The sequence below is a fragment of the Gadus macrocephalus genome, chromosome 5 (assembly GCF_031168955.1).
Source record: "Gadus macrocephalus chromosome 5, ASM3116895v1".
In the NCBI taxonomy this organism is placed as follows: Eukaryota; Metazoa; Chordata; class Actinopteri; order Gadiformes; family Gadidae; genus Gadus; species Gadus macrocephalus.
The window spans coordinates 20,222,377-20,238,218 of record NC_082386.1 but is presented as its reverse complement, the minus strand read 5'-3'; the positions used below and the strand labels follow the sequence as shown (position 1 = coordinate 20,238,218).

Genomic DNA, 15,842 nt, shown 5'->3' with positions numbered 1-15,842 from the left:
TATGCCAACAGTTGTTATCGGTTCACCGATTCAAAAAAGAAGCATACTTCAAATAGTAGTATCCTAATGCGCGCTGTGGTATTTACTAGAACCCTTGTTGTCCCTTTGCTGTCAGGATAGACTGTGGTACTTTATTAGCATTAGTACTCTGTAGTACTAGGTTAGCACAATGTTAGTACTCTGGTATGTTAACATTCTGGTACTGTTAGAACTGTGGTTCTACGTAAGCACTTTGAATAGGGTGTTCTGGATCTGCACATCACGTCGCAGCCTCATACCCCCTCCTAACCATCTCTTACATGGTCTCTAACCCTCATAACCGGTCCTCTAAAAGGTCCTCACCAGCGACTTGGGGGGCGGATTGCTGTGTTCAACCCTTCTCACCCAGGCTTCCCATGTGTGGCTCAAGAGAAGTTGTGCTTTATTCTTCCAGCTGGGAACATGACCATTATCAAGGTCTTGGGTGGTTTCGGGAACAGAAGCTGGGAAACTGCATTTTTTTTTTACTTACATTTTTATTTTATTGTCATGGCTGAAAGCCGTCAAACCAAAGCAAAAACATGTTGACATTAATGGTCCATCACTAGAAAACATACAAAAGAGGCGGGGTCAGTTGGGCTGGAACATGTTACATGTTATCTTCATCAGAGTCATCCTCTTCCTCCAGAGAATCCTGCAGACGGAGAGAGAGAGAGAGAGACGGAGAGAGACAGAGACAGAGAGAGAGAGAGAGAGAGAGAGAGAGAGAGGTGAGACATTTCAATCATGTGACCCAAATGTACAAAGTCCAAACCAATGTGCCTCCCCCATGCCCCATCATGTACACCCAGCAGAACCCTCAGCCCACTGGGAAACCACCAGCCCTAGGGTTCACACACAGCCGTCTCACACACCACACAGAGCTGTCTCACACCCCACAGAGCTGTCTCACAACACACAGACACCACACGTAACCGTCTCACACCATGCAGAACTCTCACACCCCACAGAACACTCAGACACCACACATAACCGTCTCACACCCCACAGAACTGTCTCACAACACACAGACACCACACATAAATCGTCTCACACACCAAAAGGTGCCACAGCCAATCTTTACCTTGGCGTATTTCTCTGCTTCCTCCCGTACGGCCTTGGGAACCAGCTCATGGCGTCCGTTTGTTACTGAGAGGGAGAGAACGAGACAGTGAGCGGGACGGACGGAGGAACCAGCCGAGAGAGAAGATGAGATCATGAGAACGGCATCAATAGCACCGTGTCATTGGTTCCTAGTTGATTAGATCAGTGGTGAGATATCTTATTCAATTCTGACATCACATGATTTCAGCCCTTTATGCGAAACCCTTCTCAGAGTCGCCGTCACTACACGGGCACTCCTGTTTGGGAATGAACCCAGAAGCTATGGGCGCTAGACTGTCCACCAGTTCTTACCTTCTCCGACCCAGCTGAGGTCAAGTTCGAAAGCCTTGTCCTTCACCTCATCGTGGACGATGTAGATGCTGCAGGACGACATCAACAACACAATCAACATCACAACAAACATCTGAACCAACAGCACAGCAAACATCACAACAAGCATCCCAATCACAATAGACCTCATTACCAGGTAGGTTCAACACATACAAGGAAGGTGTTTGTTGCATAAGAACAACCATAAACGGAGGAGAGGATAAGACGCAAACAGCAAGTCAAGAAACATCAATATGAACCATGTACAGCCGACAGTGTTCAGTCACAAGAGAAAGATCTGGCCATACCCCCTCCATCAGTCACAGAACATCTGTTCTGCAGCAACTCCATTGGCTCCCCATCAAATATTGCATAATTTACAAGATCCCGCTTCTCCCTTTCAAGGCCATCGACAATCTTGCCCCTCAGTATCTCACCGAGCTCCTCCATATCAAGACACCCCACCCGTTCTCTCAGATCGTCTCCCTCCCATCCAGCTCACCCTCCCACCTGCTCGTCTGGTTACCATGGGGGTCAAGAGCATTCAGTCGCTCAGCCCCCCACCTCTGGAACTCTCCAGTTCCATTATCACCTTCAAACCTCACTTGAAAACGTGTCTATTCAGCCACGCCTACTCCCTTTAAGTCAGTTGCATTCTTGGGACTAGAATGACCTTTTCTCTCCCTCCATTTCTCTTGTACACAGTTTTATTATGTTGTTGTTTTTTGCTTGCTCTTATGAATGTTTGATTTTATAAGGCGACCCCGAGTGTCAAGAAAGGCGCCCATAAATAAAATACATTATTATTTGAATCTGCTCACACAACTCACATTTTGGCGACCTCCTTCACCACCTCTCTGCACGTCATGTCTTTCATCTGGGGAAGGTCAAGCACAAGGGAAAGCCTGGTCATTGATCAAAGGTGGAGAGACACCCAGAATGACTGATTTGTGGATATTATGCACTTAAAAGTATTAAAACAACACAGCAGTCCTGCATCGTTTTACCCCTTTGAATTCAATGGTAAATGGACTAAATTTATACAGCGCTTTCCTAACCAGTGACCACTCAAAGGCGCTGTACAATATTGACTCGCATTCACCCGTTCGTGCGCGCATTCACACACTGACGGCGGCGTCAACAACGCAGGGCGACAGCCAGCTCGACGGGAGCAGTCAGGGTGAGGTTGTTTTGCTCAGGGACACCTCGACACTCGATGCTAGGAGGACCCGGGGATCGAACTGGCGACCTTCCGGCTACCGGCCAACCCGCTCCTCCACCCGAGCCACATGCCGCCCTGACTGAATGGTGCGTTGCAATTCTACGGTCCACTTGGTGCGTCTTGTCTTGCCTCTTGGGGCCGCTTCCTCTAAGGGTTCTGAGGTCAAGGACCACAAGTGCACTAAACTCGGGTCCAGCGGTCCTGTGTTAAAAAAAGACCTTCTAAAAGGGGAGATGGAAGGAGAGCCTGGGCCGGAGAACCCAAACACAAAAGGGACAGTCGAGCCTCGTTTCCTGTTTTGTTCTGGAGATATTCAAGGGGTACGAGGGGCCGAAATGAGGTTGGCTGGGGTGTCCCTTAGAGATAGGATGAGAAGATCAGCGTTAGGAGCTCTGAGTGGGGAGGGGAAGAACCAGGACTAGGTGGGAGATTAAGGCCCAATCCCACTTCTACCCCTTACCCCTCCCCCTTGGTTTGAAGGGGGAGGGGAAGGGGTAAGGGGTAGAAAAGGGATTGGGCCTATATCTCCACACTGGCCTGGGAACGCCTTGGGACCCTCCTGTCAGAGCTGGTCAATGTGGCCCGGGAAAGGGAAGTCTGGGGGTCCCCCTGCTAGAGCTGCAGCCCCCCCCCCGCGACCCGACCCCGGATAAGCGGTTTTGAAGCGGAGGAGGAGGTGTTCTACAGAAGCGTAGAGGAGCAGGGTCTAGGTTGATCTGAAACCTTCACAGGCGCCTTTAACCGTTGGCCACGGCTTGCCAACTTGATTGGTCGAAACAACGATGAAGTGAAGGACCTTGAACCCCCCAACCCCCGCTTGAGCCAGGTCAGAGCACTTACCGAGAGCTTCTCGATCTCCGTCTTGGCCGCCTGCTTGGCCTTCCCGATGGCACAGCCCCAGTAGCCCTGCACACACAACATCTCACGTCAAAACCACACGAAGGGGCTGGGCTGGGCGTCTACCCGTCAACACATTGTACATTAGGAGACCTTTTGGTCCAAAGCGACTTACAAAAAGGTTAATACACACATTGACACACCAACGGCGGAGTCAACCACGCACGGCGACAACCAGGCTGTCAGGAGCAGTTAGGGTTAAGTGTCTTGCTCAGGGACACATCGACACTCAGCCAGGAGGATCGACCTAGCAACCTTCAGGTTACAGGTCAACCCGCTCCACCTCCTGAGCTAAGCCGACTCATTAACACATGTGCTGTGTTCCAATATCCACACTGTCTATCCGTACTTACTAGCCTTAGTTTGGGTACGTAGGGCGTTCCGATTCAGATCGGGTGAAAATAAGTGTACTGGAAGGACCCGGATGGTGTACTCAAAACGGTCAAACCGCGAAGTGTGGATCGATGTACACTTTTCGTACTCAACGGCAGCCATCTTAGCTACGTAGCAGGAAGAGGGCGGAGCCAGGCTGAGCCAAAGTCGGTGCATTTTCCACATAGCCTGCATTAATAGACTCATTTTGTAGTTTTTATAGCTTTTTATAGCTGCTAGGCGTAAAGAGTCACCGTTCAAAGCGGGATGTTTATTGCGGGGGAGGAGCCGCGGCGGCAGTCGTGATCGTAATTTCCGGTTAGCGCACCACGGAGTATTCAATTTGGACCAACACTGACGTCTGAAAATTAGCGCACTTAGTGAGTGCGGATAGTGTACTACGTTTAAGTGTACTCATGGAAAAGCATGGATATCGGAACACGGCAATGCCCTCAGGAGGGCAGTAAGGTCAGACAGCTCTGGAGAGGGTGGAGCTAGGCACGAGGTGGTCAGATAGAGAAGCGTCAGAGAATCAGTTCGGTTAGTCTGTGGAACCGTTCTCTGCATCGTAACACCCTGTGGCGGTCTGTTGCCGTGAGACCACACGACAGAACCACATCCTAGTGGTCCGTAGATAACTACAGAACCACATCCTAGTGCTCCAGTATAGGACTACAGAACCACATCCTAGTGCTCCAGTATAGGACTACAGAACCACATCCTAGTGCTCCAGTATAGGACTACAGAACCACATCCTAGTGCTCCAGTATAGGACTACAGAACCACATCCTAGTGCTCCAGTATAGGACTACAGAACCACATCCTAGTGCTCCAGTATAGGACTACAGAACCACATCCTAGTGCTCCAGTATAGGACTACAGAACCACATCCTAGTGCTCCAGTATAGGACTACAGAACCACATCCTAGTGCTCCAGTATAGGACTACAGAACCACATCCTAGTGCTCCAGTATAGGACTACAGAACCACATCCTAGTGCTCCAGTATAGGACTACAGAACCACATCCTAGTGCTCCAGTATAGGACTACAGAACCACATCCTAGTGCTCCAGTATAGGACTACAGAACCACATCCTAGTGCTCCAGTATAGGACTACAGAACCACATCCTAGTGCTCCAGTATAGGACTACAGAACCACATCCTAGTGCTCCAGTATAGGACTACAGAACCACATCCTAGTGCTCCAGTATAGGACTACAGAACCACATCCTAGTGCTCCAGTATAGGACTACAGAACCACATCCTAGTGCTCCAGTATAGGACTACAGAACCACATCCTAGTGCTCCAGTATAGGACTACAGAACCACATCCTAGTGCTCCAGTATAGGACTACAGAACCACATCCTAGTGCTCCAGTATAGGACTACAGAACCACATCCTAGTGCTCCAGTATAGGACTACAGAACCACATCCTAGTGCTCCAGTATAGGACTACAGAACCACATCCTAGTGCTCCGTAGATATTAGTTGTGGTCTACTATAGTAGAACTACGTTAGTAATGTAGCATTAGTTCTGTAGAAGTATTCTGAGTACTGTAGAAGTATTATGTTGGTACTGTAGTAGTATTTTGACTACTGTAGAAGTACTATGTTGGTACTGTAGTAGTATTTTGACTACTGTTGTATTCTTGAGTACTGTAGCAGTACTATGTCGGTACTGAGTACTGTAGCAGTATAAGTTCTGTAATAGTATCACATTAGTACTATGTTGATACTGCAGTAGTATTCAGAGTACTGTGATACTGTAGTAGTATTCAGAGTACGGTGATACTGTAGTAGTATTCAGAGTACGGTGATACTGTAGTAGTATTGAGTACTGTGATACTGCCGTAGTATTGAGTACTGTGATACTGCCGTAGTATTCAGAGTACTGCAGTAGTATTGAGTACTGTGATACTGCCGTAGTATTCAGAGTACTGCAGTAGTATTGAGTACTGTGATACTGCCGTAGTATTGAGTACTGTGATACTGCAGTAGTATTCAGAGTACTGCAGTAGTATTCAGAGTACTGCAGTAGTATTCAGAGTACTGCAGTAGTATTCAGAGTACTGCAGTAGTATTGAGTACTGTGATACTGCCGTAGTATTGAGTACTGTGATACTGCCGTAGTATTGAGTACTGTGATACTGCCGTAGTATTCAGAGTACTGCAGTAGTATTGAGTACTGTGATACTGCAGTAGTATTGAGTACTGTGATAATGCAGTAGTATTCAGAGTACTGCAGTAGTATTGAGTACTGTGATACTGCAGTAGTATTGAGTACTGTGATAATGCAGTAGTATTCAGAGTACTGCAGTAGTATTGAGTACTGTGATACTGCCGTAGTATTCAGAGTACTGCAGTAGTATTCAGAGTACTGCAGTAGTATTGAGTACTGTGATACTGCAGTAGTATTCAGAGTACTGCAGTAGTATTGAGTACTGTGATACTGCAGTAGTATTCAGAGTACTGCAGTAGTATTCAGAGTACTGCAGTAGTATTGAGTACTGTGATACTGCAGTAGTATTCAGAGTACTGCAGTAGTATTCAGAGTACTGCAGTAGTATTGAGTACTGTGATACTGCCGTAGTATTGAGTACTGTGATACTGCAGTAGTATTCAGAGTACTGCAGTAGTATTCAGAGTACTGCAGTAGTATTGAGTACTGTGATAATGCAGTAGTATTCAGAGTACTGCAGTAGTATTCAGAGTACTGCAGTAGTATTGAGTACTGTGATACTGCAGTAGTATTCAGAGTACTGCAGTAGTATTGAGTACTGTGATACGTACGTATGCGATCCCTGAGGGGTCCACCATGTAGAGCTGAGGGCCGTCGTCCACGTCGTAGGAGCCCAGGATGAAGCTACAACACACACACACACACACACACACACACACACACACACACACACACACACACACACACACACACACACACACACACACACACACACACACACACACACACACACACACACACACACACACACACACACACACGTTAAGAACCTATATTTGGAGCTGTGGACTTTAGTCCAGATGCGAGTGTAGTTGTGTCGATCCAAGTGTGTGTTGCTGCGAGTGTGTGGATGTGAGTGTAGGGGTGCTTGTTTTGAGCGGAGTGGATGTGAGTTTAGGTGGATGTGAGTTTAGGTGTGCGTGGATATGACCGTGTGTGGATGTGGCTGGTACGTCAATGTGAGTTTAGGTGTTCGAGGTGTGTGTGGATGTGAGCGTAAATGCGAGTGTAGGTGTTTCAAGGTGGATGTGGATGTGAGTGTAGGTGTGTGGGTGTGAGTGTGAGTGTGAGTGTGTGTGTGTGTGTGTGTGTGCGTGTTCCTGACCTGCAGCCGAAGGGCCGGACGGCGCTGTACAGTGTGTAAGCGTGGACGTACATGGCCACTCTGTCGGCCAGGTGCTGCAAACACACGCCACAAAACCATCAGGACAGCTTCAGTAGGTCCCCTCCTCCACCCAGTAGGTCCCCTCCTCCACCCAGTAGGTCCCCTCCTCCACCCAGTAGGTCCCCTCCTCCACCCAGTAGGTCCCCTCCTCCACCCAGTAGGTCCCCTCCTCCACCCAGTAGGTCCCCTCCTCCACCCAGTAGGTCCCCATCTCCACCCAGTAGGTCTCTGATTGGACAGGTCCCTCTCCCTTGGACAGGTCCAACTCCTGTGGTCTCTGATTGGACAGGTCCACCTCCCATGGTCTCTGATTGGACAGGTCCCCCTCCCGTGGTCTCTGATTGGACAGGTCCCCCTCCCGTGGTCTCTGATTGGACAGGTCCCCCTCCCGTGGTCTATGATTGGACAGGTCCCCCTCCCATGGTCTCTGATTGGACAGGTCCCCCTCCCGTGGTCTCTGATTGGACAGGTCCCCCTCCCGTGGTCTCTGATTGGACAGGTCCCCCTCCCGTGGTCTCTGATTGGACAGGTCCCCCTCCCGTGGTCTCTGATTGGACAGGTCCACCTCCCATGGTCTCTGATTGGACAGGTCCCCCTCCCATGGTCTCTGATTGGACAGGTCCCCTCCTTCCCTCAATGGCAGTAGGATCATGTGAATGGACCTCATTTTACCTTGAGAGGGACTTGATAGCCGTAGTTGGACCTGAAGTTGGACGCTTCTTCCCGGGCCACCTCCGAGAGGGAGCGGGCGTCTGCGAGGAGTCCAGCTACCGCCTGGAGGTCCACACACAAGGTAGCGTCAGATAGCAACACAGCATCAGAACACACACTACCGAACGTAGCTTCAGATGGCAACACAGCACCAGAACACACAATACACACTACCGAACGTAGCTTCAGATGGCAACACAGCATCAGAACACACAATACACACTACCGAACGTAGCTTCAGATGGCAACACAGCACCAGAACGTACAATACAGAATGTAGCTTTAAGAAGTAATAAAGAATCAGAACACACAATACAGAATGTAGCTTCAAGAAGTAAGAGCATCACAACACACTATTCAGAATGTATCGTCAGATAGTAACACAGCATCAGAAACCACAATTCAGAACGTAGCTTAAGGAAGCAACATACCGCCTAAATAAACCACAGGTTGTACAGATTAAGCAACCTGATTGGTCCACTTGACCTTTAGAACCGGATCATAGAGAGCATGACATCACACCTAGCCGTGCTCTGGAGATCATGCCTCATTACTATCTTACTGCGCCATTGATTCCACCGTTACATGCCAATCCTAGCTTAAAAATGCATGTGCAAATGACTTGACAGTTACAAAATCTGTCCATGATAGAGATTTGCATCTCACAAGATTGAGGCATTTGTGTGTTGGTGTGGGTTTTATGCAGATTGGCAAATCCCACCATCTCTGTGAGGCTTTCGTTAGAGCTGGCTGACTCTTTAACCGTGACTTGAACCGTGTCTCAGTTGTTAGGATGCTACTACGGTTCCCCCTGCTGGCTGGAGTAGCAAACTACGGCTTGTGATGCATAGGACTCCAGGCAGGGACGGGACGGATGGTTTTCCGTTATTAGATATCAGACCCTATGTACTTCCAGAGAAAATGAGATACAACTAAAACAAAATTTTTAGCTGTAAAATACGGCTACATTTTGATCCTATATTTGATTGGAAACCGATATCATCGATATATTGCTTGACCATATTCTACTGCACTGAATGAAAGTGTTGCCAGATTGGGCCTGATTGGGTGGAAAATCAGGCAATTTCTAAATTGGCTACGGTGGCTTCTAAATAAAAAGGCATCTGGAGGAAGCAAATGAGAGCGAGTGGTACCATTCCGACATGCTTGTCCACGTTGAAGATGCGCTTGTTGGAGCCTTCCTCGTACAGTTTGGACAGGACCAGCTTCTCCACGCCGAACACCACGCCGTCTTTACAGCGCACCGCGATGGCTGTGCTGTAGACACACATCAACACCGTCAACACCCTGCTCAGTGACGGCTGTGCTGTAGACACACATGATCAACACCCTGCTCAAAAGGGATCCCACATGTCCAGCTGAGGACGGTCTCCTCTGCCCTCTCCAGGTTCTTTAACAAACAGGTAGTGCAGCCCTTACACTTGTATTGTAGTTATGAGATAGAGTGCTAGTGATAAATAGAGCGATAGAGACGGATACAAGTGACAGAGAGACAGACAAACGCGACAGCCAGAGTGACTGATGGTGACAGACGGACAGACTGAAATCTTGATTTCATGCTTAGCTTGTTCTCTGTCCGACTTGTAAGCTGCTTCTGCTAAATGAATCAATGTCTTGTAAACCGTGGCAGGTACTCGTCTACTGGGTGTGGGGGACTGGGTGTAGATTACTGGGTGTGGGATACTGGTACTGGTATAGGGTACTGGGTGAAGGGCACTGGGCGACAGGGACTGGGGGACTGGTACTGGTGTCGGGTAGTGGGCTAAAGGTCAACTCACCTGCTGTTCTCCACTGCCTTCATGGCGTACTCCACCTGGAAGACCCTTCCGTCTGGGGAGAAGGTGGAGGCTGACAGGTCATACTGCAGGAGAACACCACAGTCAGGAGGGGGTTCACACTTTACTGTATGACATCATCATTACATGCAGTATGATATATAATCATAATAAGCATGATACAATATTATATAATATGATGGAATACCGAACAGCAGAGCTGAATAAAGCTGGAAGATCAGGGTTCACCTTGATTTTAAGACCGTAAAATAAGTTTTGCTACGCACTGACTTTGTCGTCTTAAACCACCCTTAAACAATGATAAATGAAATGCATTTATACAGCGCTTTTCTAACCAGTGACCACTCAAAGCGCTCTACAATATTGTCTAACATTCACCCATTCATGCACACACCGACGGCGGTGTCAACCATTCAAAGCGACAGCCAGCTCGTCGGGAGCAGTCAGGTTAAGGTGCCTTGCTCAGGGACATCACTCAGCTGGGAGGAGACGGGGATCGAACCGGCAACCTTCCGGTTAACAGTCAATCCGCTCTACCTCCTGCGCCCCAATGCGTTTCTGTTATATTAGTAATCCAAACGTCCCTGTTTATACACAGGTCCTGGGCAGAAGTTCATACATATCTAGGTAGAACATCACATCTGGGTTCTACGTCCGTGTTCTCAAAGGGTTCACTACGTGACCCCAGTACTGTCGAATATAACATGGGTTCATCAGTTTAGATCCACACCAGCGACCTGGACCATCGCTCACCAGTACAGACCTGTACAGTCTGTTACTGGAGAGCGACGTTCTGTCACGTTCAGCCTCCCAGTGTGAGCATGCGCAGTAAATACAATGTGTACTTTCAAAACAACTATTTAATAGTTATTCCGACTTGTTTAACTGCTCGGATCATAGCTTGGACATTTGATATCAAGTAACATTCTGCTGTGATCGTAGACTAGGCGACAAAGCAGCGACACATTAAAGAACGCTTTCGATTTCGCTTAGTGGACCTAGCCTAGCCAACTAGCCTAGCCTAGCTAACCATGCTAGTGACTCAGCAGGGCAGACAACGAGTTACAATGAATGGGAACACTTTGCAGACTTAAAGACTATTATTTATTAAACACTTGACTCAACAGAAAGTTAACTTGCACATATTGGTTCTTACCCCAGTCCCAATTGAACTCATTGTGGCGTGAACTTAAATCTTTAGCAGCAGCAGCTCGGATCACAGGTTCAGTTCTCACCGCTGCATCACACTGTCTAAACACCGGTTATAATTGTTATACTGCCGCCTATTGGCGACAGGCGGTATTACACGTGATTATAACGGCTTCATACTGTCACCTGCTGGCGGTACATAATAGTACAGTAGTAAAAGGGTGCATTGGTTCCCCCTAGCGGCCCCCTGGGGTACTTCAGAGAAATAGAAGTTATCCTAAGTCGGACGAATTCTCCAAGACTGCGGATCACTTGTACTTCATCTAACCAAGCGGTGAGTGTTCAACTAGTTCCTGGAACGAGTTCGAGGTGACATCCAGGCTATATAAACGTGTGTGTATATAAGCTGTGTGGGGCTATGGTTTTGTATATGTGCTGTGTGTGGTTATATGTGTGTACGTGCTGTGTTTAGGCACATCAGGAGGACACGTGGATGCTGTTGTCTTGGTCTTGCAGATGTTGACTGATCGTGTGTGGAAGGAAGGGGTCCATACAGCTGTTCTCCTCCCTAGGATTAGGGGTTCTGGTAGACGTGGTCCGCTTCAAGTACTTTATAGGAGTTCATTCTGCATATGTATACAGAACTGTATACCACCGTACACTGTATGTATGTGGCAGAAGGCTGATCTTAATAAACTCAGAATGGTTCAGGTTAAAGTAGCTTAGCAGGCTAAGGAAATCATGGAACTTGTGTTTCGTGTGCGTGTGCACTTCTTGGTGAATGGTAGATCAACCTGAGGAAGTGGCGGAGCAGGCTGTTGAAGAATGCCGGGAATGTCCGGAGTCATGAGTCTGTGGTTCAGCTCCACTCACTTTCTTATTGATCTGTTTGCAATTCGTTTAACATTGAAATCGTGTAGAAAATACTTGAATGTGTATATCTGCCTTTTTGGGGGGTAAACCTCCATGAAATAAAACTCAATAAACAAGACGGTAAGCTCTTGTTTCTAAAGAGTTCATGTGGACCGCAGCTCTCCTATCTCAGACCCCCACCGTGAAGAACATCACCGGGGAGACCTGATGTTTACCTTTTTGAAAGAAAGCCCCCAAAAAATTGGGTCCCCCCCCCGTGATGTCATCAGGTGACCACTTCCTGTTTAGATCTGCAGGTTGTAAACACGGTTGTCATGGTGATGTTTCGGGTTGCCACTGAAGCCTTTGAACAAAAGATCTATGCTCTCAAGCCGCGGCACTATCAGGTGTCTGGGCTGGACAGGAATGATCTCTCTACTGGTCTCTATACTGGGAAATAGTATACTGGATCTCTGCTGGCCTCTCTACTGGGAAACAGTGTACTGGACCTACAGACTTTGTTAAATGTCAATATACTGGTCTATACTGGGTCTACAGATAGTGCACGGGTCTGGAATGGGTCCATAGACTGTGTTCTGGTCTGTACTGGTCTGTACTGGGTCTACAGGCAGTGTTCTGGTCTGTACTGGTCTGTACTGGGTCTACAGGCAGTGTTCTGGTCTGTACTGGTCTGTACTGGTCTACAGAGCGTGTTCTAGTCCATGGCTCACTGCAGCAGGTCTCTGGATGTCCGGTTCGCTCTAGAAAGAGCCAAGAAGAAAATATGTGGCTTGGAACACAAACTGTCTGCACTGTAAGTAGTTAGTATGACAAGTAGTATTACAGTACTGCCGTACTACAGAGCTACTATACTATAGTACTGCCGTGCTACAGAACTGTGGTACTGCTTTACTGTAGTAGAGCACTACTGTTTTACTACAGTACTTCTGTACTATACAACTTTACTGCAGTACTGCTTTACTTCAGTACTGACATACTACGGTACTGTCGTACAACAGTACTGTACTAAAGTACTACAGTGCTTGTGTTCTGTGTCACTCTACTCGCTGACCAAGCATCGATGATGTCATCACAGAGTGACGGTTTCGGACGGCGAGGAGAGCGAGGTCGGAGCGTTGCCATGGACGCAGAGCAAGGAGCTCAAGGAGTCCCTGGTGGACATGTATAAAGGTGAAACACACACACACACACACACACACACACACACACACACACACACACACACACACACACACACACACACACACACACACACACACACACACAAGGATGTACCACTGCGTTCCTTTAGAGGGCAGACTTGTCCTGATAAATGTGATGTGATGGAGTGATAGAATGATAGAATGATAGAGTTATAGAGAGATAGAGCGATTGATAGCGTGATAAAAGGACGGAGCGATTGAGAGATAAGAGAGATGGATAGAAGATACTGTAGAGAGACAGACAGAGTGCTTGATATAATGATAGATTGGTAGAGTGATAAAAAGAAAGAGTGATTGATTGATAGGGAGATGTATAGATAGTAAGCTAGACAGACGGACAGAATACAGACAGCCAGAGAGTGCTTGATTGAAAGAGAGTGATAGATCGTAAGACAGACAGACAGACAGATGTTTATCATGTGTGGAATGACCTATATCATATAGGTCATTCCACACATGATAAACATCCGTCTGTCTGTCTCATATCATAAAGGCTATATGATATGAGATATAACTATTGTGTTGTGATACATGATGTGTGTGTGCGTGTGCGTGTGTGTGTGTGTGTCTGTTTAATATGTTGATTTGTAACGTGTGATTCTGTGTGTGTGTATTTTGTGTTGTAATATGTGTCGTAGTATGTTATATGTTGTATGTTGTGTTTTAATGTGTATATGTGTTGTGTAGTGTGTGTATAAATGCTTCTCCAGTTATTTGTGTGTGTGTGTGTGTGTGTGTGTGTGTGTGTGTGTGTGTGTGTGTGTGTGTGTGTGTGTGTGTGTGTGTGTGTGTGTGTGTGTGTGTGTGTGTGTGTGTGTGTGTGTGTGTGCTGTAGTTTGGGTTCTCTAGTCCTTAATGTCCATATAAGTGTGTGTGTGTGTGTGTGTGTTCCGGTCCTTAATGTGCATATAAGTGTATTGTAGCGTGTGTATGCTGTGCTTTAATGTGTGCGTGTGTACGTTGTGTCGTAATTTGTGTGTGTGTTTTCTGGTCCTTAATGTCCGTATAATTGTGTTGTAATGTGTGTGTGCGTGTGTGTTCTGTGGTCCTTAATGACCATATATGTGTGTGTGTGTGTGTGTGTGTGTTCGTGTTCCCTGGTCCTTAATGTCCGTATAAATGTTTTGTAGTGTGTGTACGTTGTGTTGTAATGTGTGTGTGTGTGTGTGTGTGTGTGTGTGTGTGTGTGTGTTCTGGTCCTTAATGTCCGTATAAGTGTGTTGTAGTGTGTGTGTGTTGTAATGTGTGTGTGTGTGTGTTCTGGTCCTTAATGTGCGTATCTAAATTCATGTGATGGGTGTCAACGCTGCGGGTTCCAGCGGATGTGGGATTAGAGAGGGAATTTGCCAGAAGCCCATTTAATCAGACTAACACAGTTATTAATATTCATGCAGTCAGCTGGAACATGGGGGACAAAGAGCCTTCAGGAAAACGACAGGAAACTTTCCTTTTTTACCGCAGAAAATGTATTAAATACAGCTTAAAAAATTAATGGAATTTAGTTTGTACTGTGCACGGGAGGGGGAGGGGCAGGGGGGGTGGGGTGAGAGGTGATTGGTTAATGGAGATTGGCCCGCTGATTGGCTCCCGGTCGTTCATGTTTTCCATCTTTGACAAGACTTCAAAGGCCGGTCTGAAGTCGAGGCATGAATGGTCATTTAGGAGGATTTGAGCACATTACCACACTGTAATTGTACATGAATAGTAATCAGCGCGGCTGGCGCAATTAGCCCTGAGTCCACAGAACATGAGGGGGGGAGATGAGAAAAGTTTCAAAGTGACGAGGAAGACGTTTGATAGTTCTTATTATCTGCGGAACGGCACTCTGCCATCTCCATGTCCTTCAGCAGACTCCGGGGTTCACGTGGAACTTTCTGGTTCAGCAGCTTCTCAAAACCTCCTCAACTACTTAATAACTGAAAAGAGTTAGCCTGCCATGCTTACAACCTGTGTGTGTGTGTGTGTGTGTGTGTGTGTGTGTGTGTGTGTGTGTGTGTGTGTGTGTGTGTGTGTGTGTGTGTGTGTGTGTGTGTGTGTGTGTGTGTGTGTGTGTGTGTGTGTGTGGGGGGGGCGCCACTAGAGGGCAACATCTTCATTCGCACCAACACAAGTTTACCCACACACAAAGGTGCACGCACACACATGTAAGCATAAACACACACAAGGGGGCATGTTTGCACACACACACACACAAAGGCCACTGAGCATGCACACACACATAAGCACACGTGTACACACACACATTAGCATGTACACACAGATAAGCACACTTATACACACACACACACGAGAATGCGCACGCACACAAGCACACTTGTATACACACACATGAGCATGTGCACACAGATAAGCAGGCGAGCGCACGTGGTCCAGCGGCCTTCTCCGGTGTGTCTGGGGTTCTGTTTGCTTGCTTGTGAATCATCAGGCGTTTTAATTACACCTAAGGAGATGAGCTCGTTAAGGAGGCTCGTTAAGACACATTAACGAGGTGGACATTTAAATGCTCTGTGTGCTTTGCAGAGCGACTAATTGTTCACGCAATTAGAGAGAGAGAGAGAGAGAGCGAGAGAGAGAGAGGGAGAGATGCAATACAGGGCTAATCTCACGCTGTCTTACCACTAACTGTGTGTGTGTGTGTGTGTGTGTGTGTGTGTGTGTGTGTGTGTGTGTGTGTGTGTGTGTGTGTGTGTGTGTGTGTGTGTGTGTGTGTGTGTGTGTGTGTGTGTGTGTGTGTGTGTTAG

General features: G+C 47.4%; 2 protein-coding genes across 2 annotated transcripts in view; one reads left to right on the top strand and one right to left on the bottom strand.

Moving 5' to 3' along the window:
* Positions 1-495: 495 nt before the first annotated feature.
* On the bottom strand, positions 496-11,185 carry psma3 (proteasome 20S subunit alpha 3). Its single transcript, XM_060051655.1, has 11 exons — positions 11,034-11,185; positions 9,860-9,942; positions 9,215-9,338; positions 8,022-8,123; positions 7,290-7,363; positions 6,736-6,808; positions 3,515-3,580; positions 2,283-2,329; positions 1,435-1,502; positions 1,103-1,167; positions 496-673 (listed from the first exon to the last, which is right to left on the bottom strand). The coding sequence occupies exons 1-11, from the start codon at positions 11,052-11,054 to the stop codon at positions 629-631; spliced, it is 768 nt and encodes a 255-aa protein (XP_059907638.1). The 5' UTR covers positions 11,055-11,185; the 3' UTR covers positions 496-628.
* A 181-nt stretch (positions 11,186-11,366) lies between these two features.
* mipol1 (mirror-image polydactyly 1) overlaps positions 11,367-15,842 on the top strand; it is an 18,609-nt gene continuing 14,133 nt past the window's right edge. The window contains exons 1-2 of the mRNA XM_060052864.1: positions 11,367-12,692; positions 12,975-13,069. Of these exons, the coding sequence (XP_059908847.1) occupies positions 12,601-12,692; positions 12,975-13,069 (187 nt within the window). The 5' untranslated portion in view covers positions 11,367-12,600. The remainder of the gene's footprint in view (positions 12,693-12,974; positions 13,070-15,842) is intronic.

Bases quoted from the DNA above. Each gene is read 5' to 3' on its own strand.
- psma3 (XM_060051655.1), bottom strand. From the start codon at position 11,054: ATGAGTTCAATTGGGACTGGG. The intron at 1,503-2,282 runs GTGAGTTGTGTG...GTCGTCCTGCAG, and splicing joins GTGAAGGAGGTCGCCAAAAT to CATCTACATCGTCCACGATG. The intron at 1,168-1,434 runs GTAAGAACTGGT...TCTCCCTCTCAG, and splicing joins CCTCAGCTGGGTCGGAGAAG to TAACAAACGGACGCCATGAG.